Source organism: Berghia stephanieae, chromosome 3 (assembly GCF_034508935.2).
Source record: "Berghia stephanieae isolate SIO BIC M18660-M18661 chromosome 3, UCSD_Bste_1.3, whole genome shotgun sequence".
Lineage (NCBI taxonomy): Eukaryota > Metazoa > Mollusca > Gastropoda > Nudibranchia > Aeolidiidae > Berghia > Berghia stephanieae.
In genome coordinates this window covers 67,852,495-67,874,618 of record NC_088362.1, presented here as the reverse complement: position 1 = coordinate 67,874,618, position 22,124 = coordinate 67,852,495, and the positions used below count along the sequence as shown (strand labels likewise).

At 32.3% G+C, this 22,124-nt stretch overlaps 2 protein-coding genes across 7 annotated transcripts in view; both read left to right on the top strand.

Annotated features, from left to right (window-relative positions):
• LOC144968274 (organic cation transporter protein-like) overlaps positions 1-2,341 on the top strand; it is a 31,267-nt gene extending 28,926 nt beyond the window's left edge. For all 4 annotated transcript variants that reach the window (XM_078906472.1, XM_078906471.1, XM_078906470.1 and 1 more), the window contains 2 exons: positions 7-188; positions 1,427-2,341. In XM_078906472.1, coding sequence (XP_078762598.1) covers positions 7-188; positions 1,427-1,582 — 338 coding nt within the window. In that variant the 3' untranslated portion in view covers positions 1,583-2,341. The remainder of the gene's footprint in view (positions 1-6; positions 189-1,426) is intronic.
• Positions 2,342-11,083: 8,742 nt separating this feature from the next.
• LOC144968273 (organic cation transporter protein-like) overlaps positions 11,084-22,124 on the top strand; it is a 53,833-nt gene continuing 42,792 nt past the window's right edge. For 2 of the 3 annotated variants that reach the window (XR_013644554.1, XM_078906466.1), the window contains exons 1-2: positions 18,592-18,770; positions 21,810-21,968. Coding sequence is in view for 2 of the 3 variants with exons in the window: in XM_078906466.1 (XP_078762592.1) it covers positions 21,823-21,968 (146 nt within the window). In the remaining variant the exon portion in view is untranslated. Of the gene's footprint in view, positions 12,228-18,591; positions 18,771-21,809; positions 21,969-22,124 lie in introns of those variants that run through there. The other variant, XM_078906467.1, reaches the window with a different exon arrangement.

Below are 22,124 nucleotides of genomic sequence, written 5' to 3'. Positions count from 1 at the left end.
TTTCAGATATTCGGTGGCTTTCCATCGCTTTCTTCTGCCTTGGCAAGATGGGCATTTCCATTGGATTCAATCTCATTTACATCATCACCACTGAGTTGTGTCCCACCAAGATACGTAACTCGGGTCTCGGTTTCTGTTCTTTTGTTGCAAGATTTAGTGGAATACTTACCCCTTACATTGTCAGCGCGGTGAGTTCATTCAGGAAAGAATTTGTGATGTTAAGGATTTAAAAAAATAATTTCAGAAATCCGCAACCCCACCTCACACTTCCATTATTTCTTGTTTGTTTGTTTGCTTTGAGAGGGGGGTGAGGTTGGAGAAATTATGGAGATTAAAAAAAAAAAAAAACTTTTGTTGTTGTTTTCTTTGTTGTTGTTATTGTTAAGTTTTGTTTTTATTTCTTTTTAAGTTCTTTTCCAGTGTGGAGGGAGGGGGAGAGGGGGTAGGTTGATTGATTCATAAAATAGTTGTCTTGTGAATGATCTACATATTTTACTTTTTTTTATTTTGCTTTTTATACATTTTCAAATCACTTAAATGATCCTGCCATCGGAAATCCTTGTAGATAAAAACGGATTTTCTAATTATAGCTTTAGATTTATTGTACTCTTTTTCCCTGTTTTTCGCTAATTGTAAATCACCTTCTCGAACTGTCGGGATAATATTGCCGCTATGTGGTCTAGTAGTATGACTCACGCCTTCGGACCGGAAGGTCCAGGGTTCTACTCTTACTTTGAGCGGCGCGTATTTGAATCCTTTAGAGAATTTCATAACTCACATTTTCTCACCGTATTCAGGCGTAAAATTAGCACTACCTGGCCGTTAACAGCGTTGTGGACATCTGGGAAACATCGTAATATCGCCTAACATGTCTCTTCCTATATGTTAAATGTTCCTGCTGGCTAGGGACCCCCTGTAAAGCGCTTGGGCACATTTAGTAGATATTGTGCTATAGAATTTTTCTAGTTATATAAATGCTCTAGTTTCTAAAACTCTTTGGTGAAAAATATATCCTTTGGTTAAATTTAGATATTTTCTTTAATAACAACAAAGAAATATATTTTCTTAATCTGTAACAGATTGAAGATTAGCTACTTCCAACGTGTACATATATGCAGGTCTGACATCCGAAGGCAATTATGTTCCTAGTTTAAAATTGTTGAAATGGACATTATTTTGAGTCATGCTTTGAGATTGGCATTACAAAAATTAGCACATAATGGTTTGTGATATCAGGCCTGAAAATAAGTGCACGTCGGCGACTTCTAATTGTCTTAACTATTTTTTTATTATTCGGCATTTTTTCATCCCTATATAAATTCTGATATAGGCGGTGGGTTACTAATCATTGTGTCCTACACAAGACACTTTTAAGTATTTTAGACTGTTTGTATATAAAACAAAAATCTATTTCTGTATATTGCAGAGTCTTTTGATTCCAGGTCCCATTGGAAAAGCTCTCCCCGTTTTAATATTTGGTGTTTTGTCTTTGACGTCTGGTTTGTTCGCCATCTTGTTACCGGAAACACGAAACGCAAAACTTCCGGAAACAATTGACAGCGAGAGTGGCAGAGATGTGTAGGACAAGTATGTGAATCTTATTTAGACATCACCCGAGTCATTCATTCATCAATCCTATCCGGGCATATTAATTATTTAAACGGATGTACCATGGGGAGATTTTGACATCATAAGTGTATAGATCCTAATCTTTTCAAGGATTTATATAAATATAATGGTTGATAAAGACGAGATGAGTAAATGTGATACCGACTTCCACGCGTATTGCTAAATTGTAAGCCATCGGTCACGATTATAACTGCAAAAACTTATATATACGTTCTAAAATTAATTTAACTTTGAATCAGATAATTTCATGCATTCAAAAGATATTCTCAGGACTTGATTTTATCTCTTGTTGTTGTTGGTGAATTGGTGACTAATTCAATCCATCAATGTATGACCGAGTGTTAATGTTACGGCAATATGATTTAGGCTTCACGTGATCTCAATGACAATGGAATAGGAAGGAGTCAAGGGCTACTTCTGGTGAAAGAAAATAATCAGATTACGTAGGTGTAGGTGCAAAAAGCAGAAAGACAAATACCAAAAATAGTTTTTAAAAATCATCACCAAAATGAGTCTTTCTTGTCGAGGGATGCTCAATTTGTGGGGGTATTAATTTTATTTCTTTCTGTTTTGTATTATATTGTCATATTCTCACATTTTCAGGTCTTTGTTTCCATCGTAAAAAATATTTTTAAAAGATACTCAATGGCGGAAACTCATAACTCAGTTCTATCATATTTTTCCTGGTAAGCATAAAAAAGTGAAAATAATCACACAATTATTATTATTATTATTATTATTATTATTATTATTATTATTATTATTATTATTATTATTATTATTATTATTATTATTATCATTATTATTATTATTATTATTATTATTATTATTATTATTATTATTTATTATTATTATTATTATTATTATTATTATTATTATTATTATTAATATTATTATTATTATATTTTATTATTAATTATTATTATTATTATTATTATTATTATTATTATTATTATTAATTATTATTATTATTATTATTATTATTATTATATATTATTATTATTATTATTATTATTATTATTATATTATTATTATTATTATTATTATGTTATTATAGGTTATTATAATAATTATAATTATAAATGTCATCATCATCATCATCATCATCATCATCATCATCATCATCATCATCATCATCATCATCATTATCAACATCAACCTCATTTTTATCATCGTCATATCATCATCATCATAACTAATTTACGCATTTTATTGTTATAACGATCAACGTACGATCAATAAGAAACATAAGAAACATAAATTATACTCAAAAAAATAAAAAAGTATCCTACAGCAAATAATTTTCATAATTATGTCAAGGTTAGAAATAACACCAAATACACGGTTCAAAATTTTGTGAAAAAGTATGAATGTACATTAGCACGCGATTGTAAGAATAGTCCAAAAGGCTTTTGGAGATACATCAACAAATAGTTGAAAAGGAAACCAGGTGTTAGTGTCTTACTGAAAGATGATGGTGCCAAGGTTACTTCGGATATAGATACAGCTAATGTTTTAAATGATTATTTTTCATATGTGTTTATTCAAGAAGATATATACCAACTTTCAATGTTACAAATCAATTAAACGTTCCTGATTTTTATATTACACAAGAAGAAGTACTTGCCAAATTGTTTAATTTGGATGTGACTAAAAGCATGGGACCCGATTCCCTTCATCCGCGTTTACTGAGGGAAGTGGCCTTTTAAATATCACCGCCGCTATCAACAATATATAATTCAGAAAAGTGAGTGGAGCAGGCACTTATGTTGGTAACAACAAGATATGAAGTGAGTAGAAAAGTGCCAGAAGACAATAGAGAATAAAAAATTTTTTCGCGGCGGTGGTGGGGTTTGAACCTGCGACCTTATTGGTACGACAACTCCGCCTGGCAGGTGAGAGCGTGGCTCTACCGTGTGAGCTATCCACGAACACAAAAATATTCGTTTCAAACCCAAAGTCATTTCTAGATCCCTCTCTCACCCACTTCTTGAGATCGCCGATTCGTTCACCACCATCGCGAAATAATTTTGACCAGCAGTTAAGCTTAATAGCCAATATCCTCATCACAAACATATAACATAGAAACGATTAAGACATTGAGTATGCTCCGGTGTATGGGGTGAATTTTTAATTCAGAAAAGTGAGTGGAGCAGGCACTTATGTTGGTAACAACAAGATATGAAGTGAGTAGAAAAGTGCCAGAAGACAATAGAGAATAAAAATTTTTTTCGCGGCGGTGGTGGGGTTTGAACCTGCGACCTTATTGGTACGACAACTCCGCCTGGCAGGTGAGAGCGTGGCTCTACCGTGTTCGTGGATAGCTCACACGGTAGAGCCACGCTCTCACCTGCCAGGCGGAGTTGTCGTACCAATAAGGTCGCAGGTTCAAACCCCACCACCGCCGCGGAAAAAAATTTTTATTCTCTATTGTCTTCTGGCACTTTTCTACTCACTTCATATCTTGTTGTTACCAACATAAGTGCCTGCTCCACTCACTTTTCTGAATTAAAAATTCACCCCATACACCGGAGCATACTCAATGTCTTAATCGTTTCTATGTTATATGTTTGTGATGAGGATATTGGCTATTAAGCTTAACTGCTGGTCAAAATTATTTCGCGATGGTGGTGAACGAATCGGCGATCTCAAGAAGTGGGTGAGAGAGGGATCTAGAAATGACTTTGGGTTTGAAACGAATATTTTTGTGTTCGTGGATAGCTCACACGGTAGAGCCACGCTCTCACCTGCCAGGCGGAGTTGTCGTACCAATAAGGTCGCAGGTTCAAACCCCACCACCGCCGCGAAAAAAATTTTTATTCTCTATTGTCTTCTGGCACTTTTCTACTCACTTCATATCTTGTTGTTACCAACATAAGTGCCTGCTCCACTCACTTTTCTGAATTAAAAATTCACCCCATACACCGGAGCATACTCAATGTCTTAATCGTTTCTATGTTATATGTTTGTGATGAGGATATTGGCTATTAAGCTTAACTGCTGGTCAAAATTATTTCGCGATGGTGGTGAACGAATCGGCGATCTCAAGAAGTGGGTGAGAGAGGGATCTAGAAATGACTTTGGGTTTGAAACGAATATTTTTGTGTTCGTGGATAGCTCACACGTAGAGCCACGCTCTCACCTGCCAGGCGGAGTTGTCGTACCAATAAGGTCGCAGGTTCAAACCCCACCACCGCCGCGAAAAAAATTTTTATTCTCTATTGTCTTCTGGCACTTTTCTACTCACTTCATATCTTGTTGTTAACAATATATAATACGTCTCTTGAATCTGGTACCTTACCATTGATTGGAATCAAGCCAATGTTACTGTCATTCATAAAAAGGGCAGCAAATTGGATGCTGCAAACTATAGACCCATCAGCTTAACATGCATACCCTCTAAGGTTATGGAATCTATCTTAAAAGACCGAATAATGGATTTTGTTATGGAATTTATCTTAAAAGACCGAATAATGGACTTTCTTGAAAGTCATACGATGCTAAACGATAACCAGCATGGTTTTAGATCAAAGAGATCATACATTACTCAACTTTTACAGGTGATGGAGGATTTTACCAAGTTAATTGATCGTGATCAATGCATTGATGCTGTTTATCTTGAATTTCTGCAAGGCTTTTGATTCTGTACCACATGAGAGATTATTCATTAAACTAAAAGCATATAGATTGAAAGGGAATATCTTTAACTGGATTAAAGACCTTCTTAATAATCGAATACAAAGAGTCATTGTCAATGGGGTTGGGTCGGATTTTAAGAATGAAATTAGCGGTGTACCCCAAGGAAGCGTGTTGGGACCACTTTAATTTCTTTTATATATATAGGATTTACCATGTGCCATAAATTCGGCCTGCAAACTGTTTGCAGACAATACGAAGATCTATAGTACAACTGAACATCATAACATTCTACAAAATGATAAATTTTCACTTTTCAAATGGTCTACAACATGGCATTTGGATTTCAATGTTTCGAAATGTAAAGTATTACATATAGGACAAAATAATCCATGTCATAATTATTTTACCGATACTTCTATGTCAAATCTACTTTCCGTTGTGCCTTATGAAAAGGATGTGGGAGTTACTTTTGATTAATTTTTTAATTTTGATGTACATATTGATAATTGTGTAAGCCGTGCAAACAGAATGATGGGAATAATATATAGAACCTTTATAAGTATTCATAAAACCACATTTTTGTATTTGTATAAATCGCTCGTTCGACCAAATCTAGAATACGGAAATTGCATCTGGAGCCCATTATATAAAAGACATTCTATTAGTATTGAAATTGTACAGAGGAGAGCTACCAGAAAGATTTATGCCATACAGTATTTATCTTATAAGAATTTCTTGACTTACCAAGTTTGAAATATAGAAGAATTCGTGGGGACTTAATTCAGATTTATAGATTGGTACACGGGCTGGATAGGATAGACTTTTCTGATTTTTTTTTCATATTCTAATTTTACTTTTACTATAGGAGACAAGTTTAAGATTTTTGTCACTAGATGCAAAACAAACATAAGACAAAACTGGTTCGGTATTCGTATTGTCCAGAAATGGAACAATTTGAAATTTGAAACAAAGCATGCAAAATCTATTGATTATTTCAAGGTGTTAGTAGACAGGGAATTATATGATGAGAGATTTATATATGACTAATAATACTGGTTTGTACTGCTGTTGACATGGCTTTCAATCTTGTATGTAAATATTATGCATTGTTACCTTATTATGGTTATATTCTATATGTTTGGATGCATATGTGTGTTTGTGTGTGTGTGTGCGTGTGTGTCTGTGTGCTTTGCATGTCACGTTTAAAGATATACGTTTATCCATCACACATACATGCTTACATTTAAGTTGATAAACTATCTTTACCACGTGTATTACAATACATTATCATTATAACGGTATGTTACCATTGTAATTACAGTACAGAAAATTAAGGATGGATCAAACAAACCTGAATTCGTAATCTCAACAGTCCAAATTGCAGTACTATCCAGGCATTACTATCATCTCTCTCTTTCCCTCCCTTCCCCCCCCCCCCCCCCCCCCACCCTCTCTCTCTCTCTCTCTCTCTCTCTCGCTCTCCCTCTCTCTTTCTGTCTCTCTCTCTCTTTCTCTCTCTCTCTCTTCTCTCTCTCTTGCTTTCTCTCTCTCTCTCTCTCTCTCTCTCTCTTATATATATATATATATATATATATATATATATATATATATATATATATATATATATCTCTATTTCCTTCTGTCTGCTTTTCTGGTCTTTTATTCTGTCTATTTTTTCTTTTTTTTTATATATATCTTTCCCACACTATCTCTTTCTCTTTCTCTGTCTTCGCTATTCACTCCCCTTCTCTCTTTACTTCGATCTCTCTCCCTCTCTCTCTCTCTCTCTCTCTCTCTCTCTCTCTCACTCTCTCTCTCTCTCTCTCTCTCTATATATATATATATATATATATATATATATATATATATATATATTATTACTATTACTTCCTCCTACCTATATATGTAGATATACTTCCTCTCTCTCCCTCTCTCTCTCTCTCTCTCTCTCTTGCTCTCTCTCTCTCTGTCTCTCTCTCTCTCTCAATCTCTGTATCTCTTCCCCCCTCCACCCCTTCCCCATTCAAATGTCCCCGTTTTCATTTATCTTATATTTATAATTGCATGTAATATCAAATTAGGAGGGTACAAATGAATTTATAAATGATTATTAAGTGTAACTCTTGATGATATGTTTGAAAATCAAAGAAATCTACAAATATATTTCCATATCCATTAATTTTGAGTCGAGTTTATGATTTAAATTATGCTATGCCCTTCCAATCCGAAGAAATATAATGCCGTGGATTGAGAACACACCATATTCATTTTGTCTAAATGAAAATAAATGAAAATATCGATAAATTGAGATGAAACTGAAATGTACCATCAATAAAAATATTTTGAGAATTGCTGATCTCACCCTCCCTCCCTCCGCCCCTCCCTCTCTCTCTCTCTCTCTCTCTCTCTCTCTCTCTCTCTCTCTCTCTCTCTCTCTCTCTCTCTCTCTCTTTCTCTCTCTCTCTTTCTCTCTCTCTCTCTCTCTCTCTTTTTTTTCTCTCTCTCTCTCGACATATATATATATATTATGTATATAATATATATATACATAATATATATATATATATATATATATATATATATATATATATATATATATATAGGCTGGTATAAAATCGCGTTCTTTTCCTCTGTATGTTGAGGCATGAACAGAACCGATGATGAAACATTCTACATATATAACAAAAAATAAACTTGTAATAGCACCCACCCTACATGCTTTATGGCTGGTCCTACATGGTAAGTGTTGCTGTTGGCTCTGTATCTCTTTAAAGCCCTTTGAGCATATTTAGTGGATATTGCGCTATATAAAAGCAAGACGTGTTTTTCCCACAAAAGTCTTCTGAGGAAAAAATATGGCGTTTTTATGAACCTCCATGAGTTTTAGATAATTTTAGTGAGTAGTTTAGCACGCTGCTTAGTGATTACAGATGTACATTTATACAAATAAATAATAGTAATATTTTTTTTTTAATCAAAGAACAAAAAAGAAACATTGCACACAAATACTGATCACAATGACCAAATAAATGATTTTAGAAAATTAAAATCGAAGTGTTTTAAAACATGGTAAATGTTTTTGAAAAGAATCAACAACAAAAATAAAAAACAAAACAAAATGGAAGAAGAAAAAAAAATAAGATAAAATAAAACAATAAATAGACAACGGTAAACGCGGTAAACGAATACACTGAAGATAATGATAAAATATTATGAAATGATAACAATCGACATGTACATATAAGTGCCCGTCGATAACACATTGACATTGAATGGTACCGATGTTTAAAAAAAGATAATAATATAATAATAATAATAATAATAATAATAATAATAATAATAATAATAATAATAATAATAATAATAATAATAATAATAATAATATAAATAATAATAATAATAATAATAATAATAATAATAATAATAATAATAATAATAATAATAATAATAATAATAATAATAATAATTGATTAAGCATTAAAAATTTGTCCAATAACTACAACAACAAAACTGATTTTTTTTTCAATAATTTTTTTTAAATTGTTCATAATGGGAATAGAACCCAGTACCTTCAAGGTTAGAGTTTGACAGTTTATCCACTACGCTAAGAAGCCACCTGACTGTTCATAACATTTAATGAGATCTTTCTAGAACCTTCAATGCAACTTCTATTTTTTGGTTTTAGATTTCGATTGTTTATTAGATTTTTCTTTTTTTAATTAACAAAGACGTACAGTTGTCACAATATCCCTTTTGCCATGTCCAAATACAGAAACACAGCATCGCTGATGAATCGCGTGGAATGCGCATGCGTAACGAAGGTGCATAAAAACGACCCTTTTAAGATACACCGTCAACGGAGGTGCATAAAACACTCGGAAAAACACCTGTGAATCCTCAAGTCTCATGAGATTCTAACAGAATCATCCTCCACCTGTGCAACGTTGACACCCTCGAAACCTTCATCACTAGGAAAATGAGATGGGTAAGAATAGGGCATGCTCTCAGAATAAAAGATGAAGCAATATCAAATGTTGATCTTTGCTGGACACTTAAATATAAGAGAAACAGAGACAGCCATACCATGGGACAGAGGAGTAAGAAATCAACAATATATAAATACTAAGTCATATAGTCAAAACAGCTCTCGACGCAAGAAATTCACTGATGCAAAACAAACACACACATACACACACATATAAACACGCACATAAAATTGATTTAATATTTATTTATCTATTTATTCATTTTTCTGCTTTTTTCTGCTTTTTTTTAAACCTCAGGAATGAGAGACACCCAATGTTTGTCGTCACTTTGCCAGTTTAAATTATCTCCATCTTTTAAATACGACAATAAACATAGGTAAAGAGATATTGACCTTAATAATAATAATAATAATAATAATAATAATAATAATAATAATAATAATAATAATAATAATAATAATAATAATAATAATAATAATAATAATAATAATAATACATAAGAAAAAGAACAAACACAAAAAATAACACAAAAATAATGAATAAATAATTAAATATTAATTAAATAAATAAATATAGAAAGTAAAGAAATATGTGAATAAATAAATAAATAAAAATTTTGAAAACTTGATTTTATATGAATTAATAACCCTGGTACACTCTGAGATAGGGGAATTTAGGTAGTAATCATTGCTATCTACACATTCGCTGTCATAAAACTCCTCATTGATGATAATCTTATTGGCATTATATAATAAAAATGATGGAGATATTAGTAATAATAATATTATTGACAATAATAATAATAATAATAATAATAATAATAATAATAATAATAATAATAATAATAATAATAATAATAATAATAATAATAATAATAATGATAATGATAATGATATAATAATAATAATAATAATAATAATAATAATAATAATAATAATAATAATAATAATAATAATAATAATAATAATAATAATAATAATAATAATAATAATAATAATAGCAATAATAATTATAATATTATAGTAATAGTAATAATAATAATAATAATAATTAATGATAATAATAATAATAATAATAATAATAATAATAATAATAATAATAATAATAATAATAATAATAATAATAATAATAATAATAATAATATAATAATATTTATATAATAATAATAATAATAAAAATAACTATATAATAAAAAAACAGTAAGTAAATATTATGGCCAAGAAATATCAGTAAGGTAAGGATGGGGAATTCCCTCCTTTTATGCTTATCTAGTATTTCTCATCGCTTTAGTTATAGTTTAATATTGATATTATCTATCATAATGTTACTGCGATGAGGCAACACATGTGATAATTTCTGAAAGGAGCAATAAAGTATTATCATTATGAACGCAAGCCATATTTTCTGAGCCCCCTTTTACATTTTATCATCATACTGGAAAGTTTTGTCTTTGTCATCTTTATTAATATGACACTCAGTTGTGATTTGATGTCCAAAGGTACGAGTCTCATTGCGAGGAGTGAAATGGTGAGGCTTTGGAAAAGGCTCTGCACTCAAATTTTCTAATCCTACTCATGTATAAAATGAGTACGTTGCCGTTGACAGGGTTATTTTTGTTGACAAAAATAATATGAAAACGCTCAACAGGGTAATTTCCCGTGGCCCACGTTATATGATTATTTTAAATTTGTATTCCTTGTGAACAAATTTAATGGATTTTGCGCTATATAAAAGATCCATTTTTTACCCACTGTTTAGTGCTCTTGTAACCAGTTTAATTTGCTTTATGTTGTACAGACTCAACGTCTGTTCAAAACTCATACACACATTAAACCTTTCTTTCATCAATGATTTAATCAAATAATGTTGACACATAAATATATTTATAAGAAAATACAAACCAATTTAGGTCAGGAAAAGAGTAAATGTAAGAAATAGTATAACATTTTTTTCTAGCTATGTACATATCATAAAAATAAATTTAATTGACAGAAAAATTCACATGACACGGTGTATAGATATATAATAGAAAACGACATGCTTGTTATTTTGTCCATTTTGTGTTGATAGTTGCCAGACCTCCTGATATGAAAATTCAAAAATTCGTAGTTTTTAGGAGTAAAAAATGTAGTCGCTATAGTTAACTTCATAGATCAAAAATTTACCAGCACAAGGATTGAATAATACTTCAAAATACTTCAAATTTTCAAATTATGTAGTCTGGCATCAATTTTGATTTTCAATAAGTTTTAATTAGAGATGCTCATAAAGTTTTGAAATTGAAGCCAGGATTTCGTAATTCTACAAATTTTTCATAGTAGTGTGTTGGTCTGTAGTCCCTGAACATGATTTGTTTGATGTTTCTTATCAATTGAATTTATCTATGGAATGATAAAAGTCTACTCTGTAATGAAAAAAAAACAACACATGTTTATTATTTTGGCCAGAAAAGTCTAATCTAATAATTGACAAAAGTCTTATGACAGGGCGATTTTGGTGAATGAAATCGAACTTTAAGTTTATCTCTTCATCTACTCTGCAGCTGTATTTTGAAAAATAAGAGAAACAATTATTTATAATTTTGCCAAATAACGATTAGAGAAAGCGTATTTATTAAAATACGGAACCAGGTTACGCCATTGAGTGAGAGTCATCAATTTGCTTACAAACCAGGACCTGGCGTAGAGGATGACATTCTGCTGTTTTCAGGCATGTAGACCACGCTAGGAGCTATTGCAGTTTGTTTTGTTTTTTTGCAGATTTTACTTCAGTGTTCAATACAATGCAACCTCAGATGGTTGTTCAAAATTGACTAGTCTGATTTAAACAAGTATATCATTGCTTGGGTGCTTGAATTTCTAATGGAGAGAGCACAGTACGTTCCTGCACAACTACAAATCTTGGTGGTCCTCAAGGTTCTGTATTGTCCCCTGTACTATTCATTATATACACAAATACTGTAGAAGTCAAAACGTGAGTGTACCTTTAATAAAGTTTGCAAGATGACACCGCACTTGAAAATCATCAAACATAAAATATGCAGACATACTTATATTTAATCAAAACTTTCTCAGTTTAGAATAGATAAAACCCTCTGTACAGTATTTTATAAAGAAGTCATTGAAAGTGTCTTGTCATTTTGTATAACAGCTTGGGGAGGCAATTGCTTAACAAAATAAATTAAAGTATTAAAAAATCCATTAAATGCTATATAGATGATGTTGAAAATGCAAATCTTTTATACGCGAAATTTTGTTTGAGTAAGATAACTTAAATATTAAGTAACCACTATCATCCACTAAGACCATCAGTTAATATGTCAGGAAGGAGTGGTCGCCCTGTCACTATTTCAACTAAAACAGAGAGAGACACCGAAAATCATTTCTGCCGTCTCGTATTAGTATATATAATACTAAGCAATAATCTTTTTATATAAATTTTTTCGCCTTTTTACATCCAAATAAAGTAAACATTAATATATTAATTAATTTTTAATCCATTGACACTGACAATTTTAACCATTTTACAGTGTTGAAATACTTATATATAAAGCACAACTCTGGCTATGAAACCGCACCGTATATATTTCTATTTGAGAAAGTGAGACAACTAAAGGAATGATGATGATGTTACCGTGTTATAATATTAAATATTTCTACAGCAAGTTTTGTCATTTAAATCGGTCGATATTTGAAAGACACGTTTTATGGCCAAACGTTTTGAAAAGTGTATTGCAGGTACTGGTTATTAATAATAAAGGTAATGATGATGTATAATAATAATAATAATAATAATAATAATATAATAATAATATAATATAATATAATATAAATATATAATATATATAATAATAATAATAATATAATAATAATAATAATAATAATAATAATTAATAATAATAATAATAATATAAATAATAATATTAATAATAATAATAATATATAATAATTATTATTATTATTATTATTATTATTATTATTATTATTATTATTATTATTATTATTATATTATTATTATTATTATTATTATTATTATTATTATTATTATATTATTTTATTATATTATATTATTATTATTATTATTATTTATTATTATTATTATTATTATCATCATCATCATTACCTTTATTATTAATAACCAGTACCTGCAATACACTTTTCAAAACGTTTGGCCATAAAACGTGTCTTTCAAATATCGACCGATTTAAATGACAAAACTTGCTGTAGAAATATTTAATATTATAACACGGTAACATCATCATCATTCCTTTAGTTGTCTCACTTTCTCAAATAGAAATAAACCAGTCAAGCTAAAATGCATTAATGACAGATATAATCGTGTCATTGACTTAAACAATTTAAATCGAAGGTCACCTTCAGTTTTTTAAATATTTTTCCCATCTCTGCAATGAACTTAACTTGTGTTGAATTGGTTCATGATAACTCGTTACGTCATTTAATAAGACAAACGAAGGGAGTGATGCGCAACAATTTGATGTTTGTGTTTTTTTTTTTTTCGATTTTTGTTTGTTTGTTTTTTCACTTTGAATTAAACTGAAATATACTTCAAATCTCTCTTTACTTTAAAATTCTATTTACTCGTTTGATATGTTTTTATTTACGAACTTTAACGTTGATTTTGTAGGAAACTGTACAACTGGGGTGTTATAATACAGTTTCTGATTAATATTGAATGTTTCGTAACCTCGGAGAAGTCCTCCAAAAGGTCAGGCTGGTCATCTGTCAGAAAATCCAATAAAGATCAAAAACTGTACCTATATCATACTTTTCAAAAAAAGAAAATATAATATTTTCTAGGCCTAGAGCAGGGGCCACTGAGTTTAATGTAGTGCAGAACAATTTCGCATTTATAAAGTTTATAATGTGCGGATGTGTGGTCTTGTGGATCGGAAGGTCCTGGATTCATCGGCGCATAGTTGAGTCCTTGGGAAAGGATCTTTCCTCAAATTCTCTCACCTTACTCAATGTGTAAAATGATTACCTGACCGTCTTTATCGGGTGAAAATATAAACTCGGCTCCTGTCTTGTTCTACATCTTTCTTGTTGCCGTTGGTCAGGGACCCTTTGTAAAGCGTTTTGGGTACTTTAGGTGGATTTTTCTCAATAGAAAAGCTCAAGCTCAAGCTTTATGGTGAAAGTTATTAGTCATACCTGCTAAATGTACAAATAGTTTGCAATGATATGTAAAAATGATTCATTCAACAGAGGAATATGATATGTTTTATGACGGTGATAGAATCGAGGGCCTATCTTAAACTTAACCGATCGATATAATGAAACGTAGACTGTAGTTTATCAACGGATGAACACTGTCAAAAATAGGTCTAAGGTTTCTAGTTATATTTTCAGTAAACATGTGATGTTTATTTGACAATAAGTTGTTTAAACGACAAATTAATAACTTGATGTTTTGTAAAACAATATTATGTACTGTCGTCGATATAATGAACTGGTGTTTACAAAAACGGCTTGGTCTCACTATTTTTAATAAACGAACTATTAAATGTAAGTGCATTTGTAAGGGAATTTTTAACATTGAAATGCAAATCATTAGTTTTAGAACGATGATGATGATGATGATGATGATGATGATGATGATGATGATGATGATGGTGATGATGTTGGTGATGATGATGATGATGATGATGATGATGATGATGATGATGATGATGATGATGATGATGATGATGATGATGATGATGATGATGATGATGACGATGATAGTAATGAACTTTCCACGATAAAATTTGTGTGCCCTGTGTAAATTAGGGCACTAAGCTAAAATGATAATATTCTATATTTCGGTATTATTCACAAATTGTTTACATACTCAATCTCCATCCTCAATAGCGAATATTTGATGTGTTTCGCTCCTTTTTATGACTGCCTTATAATGTTTTAAAACACATCTATTTTTAACATTGAAAGAAACTTTTAGATTAACATGATTAACATGATTTCCAACTTGTGAATAACGTTTTAAACCGAGACTTCTAGGAAATGATAAATTGGATTATCTTGTTCCATAAATGTGAGAAACAAAAGTATTCTCACCACCGTGGAAAATGAAAGATGTTTTGTCATTTTGGTTCGAGTTGGGGAAATTCTATACAAATACAAGAAACACAATCACGGTTATTAACCTGAATTGTCGTGGTGAAATTAGCGTAAATAAAAAGATTACACTGGAACAATTAATACAAACCCATCGTCCCTGTGTTCTAATAGCAACAGAAACACACTTAAACAAAGATATTGACAGCAAACCCATATTTAATGAAAACGTCCTCGACCCACCGCCTTACCGAAAGGACCGTATACTAGGCGAAGAAGGTCTCTTAATAGCGGTGGAAAGTAATATAACATCAGTCGAGAGAAATGCAGGCACTAATTGCGAAATAATCTAGACAAAATTGACTCTGTCCATTGAGGAGAAATCCTCTTTGGTGGATTTTATACAACTGTAATAGAACAACAATCCTTCTAAAAAATCTACAATAAAGGGAAAACTCCGCCACATATAGTACTTGCTGGAGACTTCAACCTCCCTGATATCAACTGGGAGAACCTTAGCGTCAAACCAAATCTGTTATATGGCTAATAAGTAAATGAAAAGATGCTTCAAATCGCCCATGACTTCAACATGACCCAAACTGGAACCAACTCGTGGAGTAAACACACTTGAAATCATCCTCAGCACATATCCTGACCTCATCCAAAACATACAAGTTCTTCCAGGAATGAGTAATCATGACATCTTAATTTTTTTTTTATTAAAGCTTAACTACAAATCAAATGAAAACCATCGAGAACGGTATTCGTTTACTCAAAAAGAGACATGAACGGGATAATGAATGTACTTAAAGACAACTTTGAAGCTTTTGAAAACAAAGCAAATTTAAATGATATAAATAAAAATCGAGATAGTTTCCAGACAACCATCATGGAATCAGAATCAGCCAATTAGCACATCCCGAGCAAAATCTTAAGCAGAAAGCAACACTTGCCTTGGATGACACGAAGCATCAATTCGAGAAAATCAGCCTCGCTACAACTTAGAAAAAAAGGACTGTGACAATTTTAGAGCTCTTCGTATGGAAATAAAAACAGAACTTAAGAAAGAGCATGACAAATATGTCACTGACATGCTGAAAGCTGACTCCTAGTCTAATATAAAGCTAAATGGTAGTATCTCATTTTGTTTCTGGAACTACCTCAATTTTAAACGCGGGGATACATCAGTTTTACAAAAACCGGATGGAACGGAAGCTACTGGCACCACAGAGACAGCAAACATTCTTGACACACATTACAAAAGCACATTCACAAAAGAAAACACTACTTTGCTTACTAGAAATGGAGCAGCATTCCTCCAATATCAATAATAACCATTAGCCAAACCGGCATAACCAAACAGCGCCAGGGTCTAAATCCTTCTAAAGCAATTGGCTCAGATCTGATACAAACCGGGATCCTAAAAAAAGAATGCGCAGCAGAAATAGCTCCTTATTGAGGCATGATTTACCAACAGTCACTCAACACAGGTTGTGCATAAGTCAATACCATACACAAAAAAGGGAAAGGGGATGTTGGCTCTAACTATAGACTAGTGTAGCTGACGTTTGTCACATGTTAAGAACTCGGGCATATCGTGTTTCATTCAATAGTGGAGCACTATGAAAGACATTATGTGCTAGTCGATTACCAACATGGGATACGAAAACATAGCTCATGTGAAAGCCCGCTAGTAAACACCATATAAGAACTAAGAAGGACATTAGACAGCAAAAAAACGATTAGATCTACTTTTTTTAGACTTGTCGAAGGCATTTGATAATGTGCTCCATAGACAACTCCTCAGAAAACTGGAACACCGTGTAATTAAAAACATCGACCCAAAGTAACCCGAAAAGACCACTAATGACGAAAACGACTCAAAACAAAGGAACAAAACCTTCTTCACTGGCTTCAATGCTGGCTCTGCGATAGAACTAAGGAAAAAGTGCTGGATGGACATAGAAGTGAGAAATACACCGTTTTATCCGGGGTACATCATTGGACCGCTCTGCTTTCAAACATTCATTAACGGCTTACGAAAAAAAAACATAATAATTCTTACCAAGCTCAAACTGTTCGCTAATGACAGCATCTTATGTTGAGTCATTGAAACCCAGAACGATGCAGAAATATTACAGAGTGATCTTGAATCAACTTTTATCATAGGAACAAACCTGCTAGATGAAATTCCACCCCGAAAAATGCTTTGTAATATCAACAATAAACATAAAACAGCAAATTAGTTATGACTAACAAATAACCGGTCAGTTATTAAAACACTTGGACACAATACCCTACTTGTAAATCCAACTAAATGCCACAAGTGACAAGATCGACAGGGCATTTACCGTCCATTACGATGCACCTTACAACAATACATTCTCTTCAACCCAAAATATCTTACTGGAACGAACATTTTTTATTATGTTCAGTGGTGTGATATCATTAATAAGGGGTGAGTGGAATACACTGATATAATTTCCTTTTTAAAAATTTCTGATCTACAGACTGTATCATAATGATGTGCATGGTATCATTATGACTTATTACATGAAAATTGATCATACCATGGTTTTGCTAGTTTTGTTAATCTAGTGCAGCATGATACCAATCAGAGTACATATCATGTGTTTACGCCATGCTATGTGCGTTAGCATTATAATTATGTTACTTAAAATATGCATGAGTCTATACCTACAACTTACAGAAGATAAGTAGTAGTAGTAGTAGTAGTAGTAGTAGTAGTAGTAGTAGTAGTAGTAGTAGTAGTAGTTGTAGTAGTAGCAGTAGTAAATAGTAGTATAGTAGTGTGTAGTAGTAGTAGTAGTAGTAGTAGTAGTAGTAGTAGTAGTAGTAGTTTAGTAGTAGTAGTAGTAGTAGTAGTAGTAGTAGTAGTAGTACTAGCAGTGATAGTAGTAGTAGTGTAGTAAGTAGTAGTAGTATAGTCTTAGTAGTAGTTGTAGTAGTAGTAGTAGTCAATAGTAGTAATTAATAGCAGCAGTAGTTAGTAGTAGTAGTAGTTAGTAGTATAGTAGTATAGTAGTAGTGAGTAGTAGTGGTGTAGTAGTAGTTAGTAAGTAGTAGTAGTAGTAGTAGTAGTAGTAGTAGTAGTAGTAGTATAAGTAGTACATTTAAATCAACTTTTTCTTTTAAACTCAACATCGTTTTGTAAAAAAAAAAGGTAATTGTTATTTAACGCATGCAGCCACTCTGGTAATGTAGGCTAAAATCGATAGCATTGATAACATTGTACACCGGCATTTAACTAAAGTGATCATGATCAACACTATACGGATGATAGCTTCGACTGGTTCGAATGTATCTCTGCCACTACATGCTTAAAACTACATACCTCACTACGTTTTTCTGGGATACACAAGTTTTCAAACATATGTTGAATTGAACTTCACCTGGATAGAAAATGTGCTTGTGTCGTAAGGTGAGCGTCTTTCTCTGTCTGATAGTTACCTAAAGAGGCGTTCCACATTTTCGCATTTTGAATTGCTATATAAACCCATTATACATATATCGCCGCAGGTTATTCCATTTGTTAATTAATCACAATTTCTATTCTTCTTGTCTCCATAATCTCAACCACTATAGCCACACCTTTCTTTTCCTTAATGTGATTTTTTTTTTACTTCAGCCATCATTTTTGTGTAATGTCTGTTTATCCCCATGCGACGGCCATGGGCCCAATTGTTATTTGTTTTGTAATGTCACTTCTTCGGCCAACTCGACACCGCAACCACCGAAAACAATCATTGCTCCTAAAAGAACGAGGACGGTAAAAATACGAACTCAAGCCCCATAATGGCATAAATCACAAGTACCAGCTGATAGAGAAAATATTTAATTCGCGCTTCCTCACAAAGTTGCATACAATTTCCTGCCCATCAATGTTTTTGTTTATGCATCTTAACAACGCCACTACCACATTATCTCATTCGTCTGTAGTTTTTCATTCATCCAGTTTTGTTGATGAAGGGAAATCCGAAACGTCCATTGTATTTGTTTTCGTATATTAAACTGAAGCTTACATTCAATTTCACAGTTATAATTTATTTATTTATTTATTTCAATTCTGAATATAAAAAAGCAAGAAACAATTCAAAAAATAATTATATGTGATGAAACAACCTTAGAGATGCATAGCAACATAAACATTTTCGGCAATTTAAAAACGCATGTTTATAAATATAATTTAAGAAGTGTCACACTTTGTGACACAGCAGTAACTTGTCTAAAATATCTATTCGTAACTTGTGGGATCAATTATCTTTATAGTTATTTATTCCGGAATTCGCAATGAAAATATTTTTAAGTAAGTCCTTCTGAGCCACTTGGGCTCATTGTTAGACAAATTAAGTCCTTTAGAGCTTGTAGCCAATGGTGCAGGAGTTATCCGGTTTCAATAGCGTGAAGCGGACAATTAACGTGTTTGTTTGAAAACCTTTGAACAGGACGTTAGTCTATAGCAGATTACTATCCCACCTTGACAGGTACCCTTCTAAACCTGAATGGAGTGAGGGATTGGAGTAAATTTTCTTGCTCTAGGAAAGTACAAATTGGCTTCGGTCGGAATCGAACACAGAACCTCTGAGTCCAGAGTACAACGCGCTAACCATTCGGCCATCTTGCCTCCTAAGCTTAGAAATCCGGAACTTATCCATGTTTCTGTAGCGTTGAGCAGACAGATAACAGTTTAAATTTTTTAATTCCCTTTTTTCATCCCATAGGGGAAATTTTTCTCGAGGGTCTATTCCAAGGGAAGACTGGAATAACCCAGGCGTCACCGCAGTGCAGCGCCGCAAATTGAGTTACAAACTGACTTACTCAAGGCCATACAGCGCATCAGCGGGTGATCGAACCTGATACCTTTCGGGTACGAAGCAAAGACCGTGCCACCGAGCCATGTTGACTTTCTATCTTGAATGATGCTAGTCCGTCAAAGATTACTTTCATCAACGAACTGGTACTCATTTACACCTGGGTAAAGTAAGGTGATTCCAAGAAACTCATTTTAAGATAAGATCGGAGATCACCATAGAGTCTATGTAATTGACCCTTGAGCAATCATCGGGTCATTAAAGGATGCACCCAATATTGTTTTCTCTTTCCATTTGTCTTTTTTTCCCCACGTAGTAAAGCATTACTACTACTACTACTACTACTACTACTACTACTACTACTACTACTACTACTACTAGTAGTAGTAGTAGTAGTAGTAGTAGTAGTAGTAGTAGTAGTAGTAGTAGTAGTAGTAGTAGTAGAGTAGTAGTAGTAGTAGTAGTAGTAGTAGTAGTAGTAGTAGTAGTAGTAGTTAGTAGTAGTAGTAGTAGTAGTAGTAGTAGTAGTAGTAGTAGTAGTAGTAGTAGTAGTAGTAGTAGTAGTAGTAGTAGTAGTAGTAGTAGTAGTAGTAGTAGTTGTGGTAGTAATAGCAGCAGCAATAATATTACTCTTGCTAAAAGAATATTTCATGAATATATAAATCTTATGTAAACAAATCTCATTGTACAGTGCAAAAAAATCATTATCGTCATGTCGTATCTTATGTTGATTTAAATGTGAATTATTTGAGTTTTTTTTTTTTAAATGACTAATGAATAATTCAACCTATTAAATAACTAATCTATTAATTAGAAGATTAGACCAGTTACGTGGGCAAAGGGAAGATGAGAATATATAAAGGTTCATTTTGGAATAAAGATAGTATGTTCGAGGGAAGTGTGTTAAATTGTTTAACAATGTGCATTCGTTTTATTTCATTGATTAAATAGCATTTTTCCTTTGAGAGAATAAACCGTGTTAAATAAATCTTTTAGGAAACTTTTAGGTTGAGGCCAAATTTTAAATATGAAATTGCGTTTTAAAATTATGCAAGAATTAATAGAAACAACTTTTAGTAAGTTAATATTGACAATAATTACAGCTGTAATGATATAGTCATCATCATCATCATCATCATCATCATCATCATCATCATCATACATCATTATCATCATCATCATCGTCACCATCATCCTCACCATCATCATCACCGTCATATTATAATAATAAGTAAGACAATAATAATAATAATAATAATAATAATAATAATAATAATAATAATAATAATAATAATAATAATAATAATAATAATAATAATATCAAGCTATTTCTGTTGTCTGTTTCACGCTATAGACACCGGGATTTGCTCCGACTCCATAGAACTACGGCTTGGAATGACCACTTTTTAAAATAAGTCCAGAAGGGGTCATTGTGCTACAACGATATGGTCATTGCCTCGAACTTTGTAATCCCCGCTGGGGCGTGAGTAGGCCTTGAGGCAGCACATCCAGCTAGATCAATTTGTGGCGCTGCGCTGCAGCTGAGAGTTATTCCAGTCTTCCTTTGAAGTAGACCCTAAAGAGGTTTCGTTTGGCGATGGCTAATATAAAGTAATTAATTAATTTTTTTGTCTCATTATTTTTATCAGATACTATTTTGAGATGTCAGATTACGACAAAGTGTTGACTTCAATCGGGGACTTTGGTACCTACCAGAAAAGACTATGTCTTCTTGTATTTCTCATATGTATTCCATTTGGCGTGTACGTTACCAGTGTTGTTTTCAACAATGTTACCCCTGAATTTAGGTAATTACCATCACCATCACCACCATCACCACCACCACCATTACCACCACCACCACCACCACTACCACCATCATCATCGTCATCATCATCATCATCATCATCATCATCATCATCATCATCATCATCATCATCATCACCATCATCATCATCGATTTC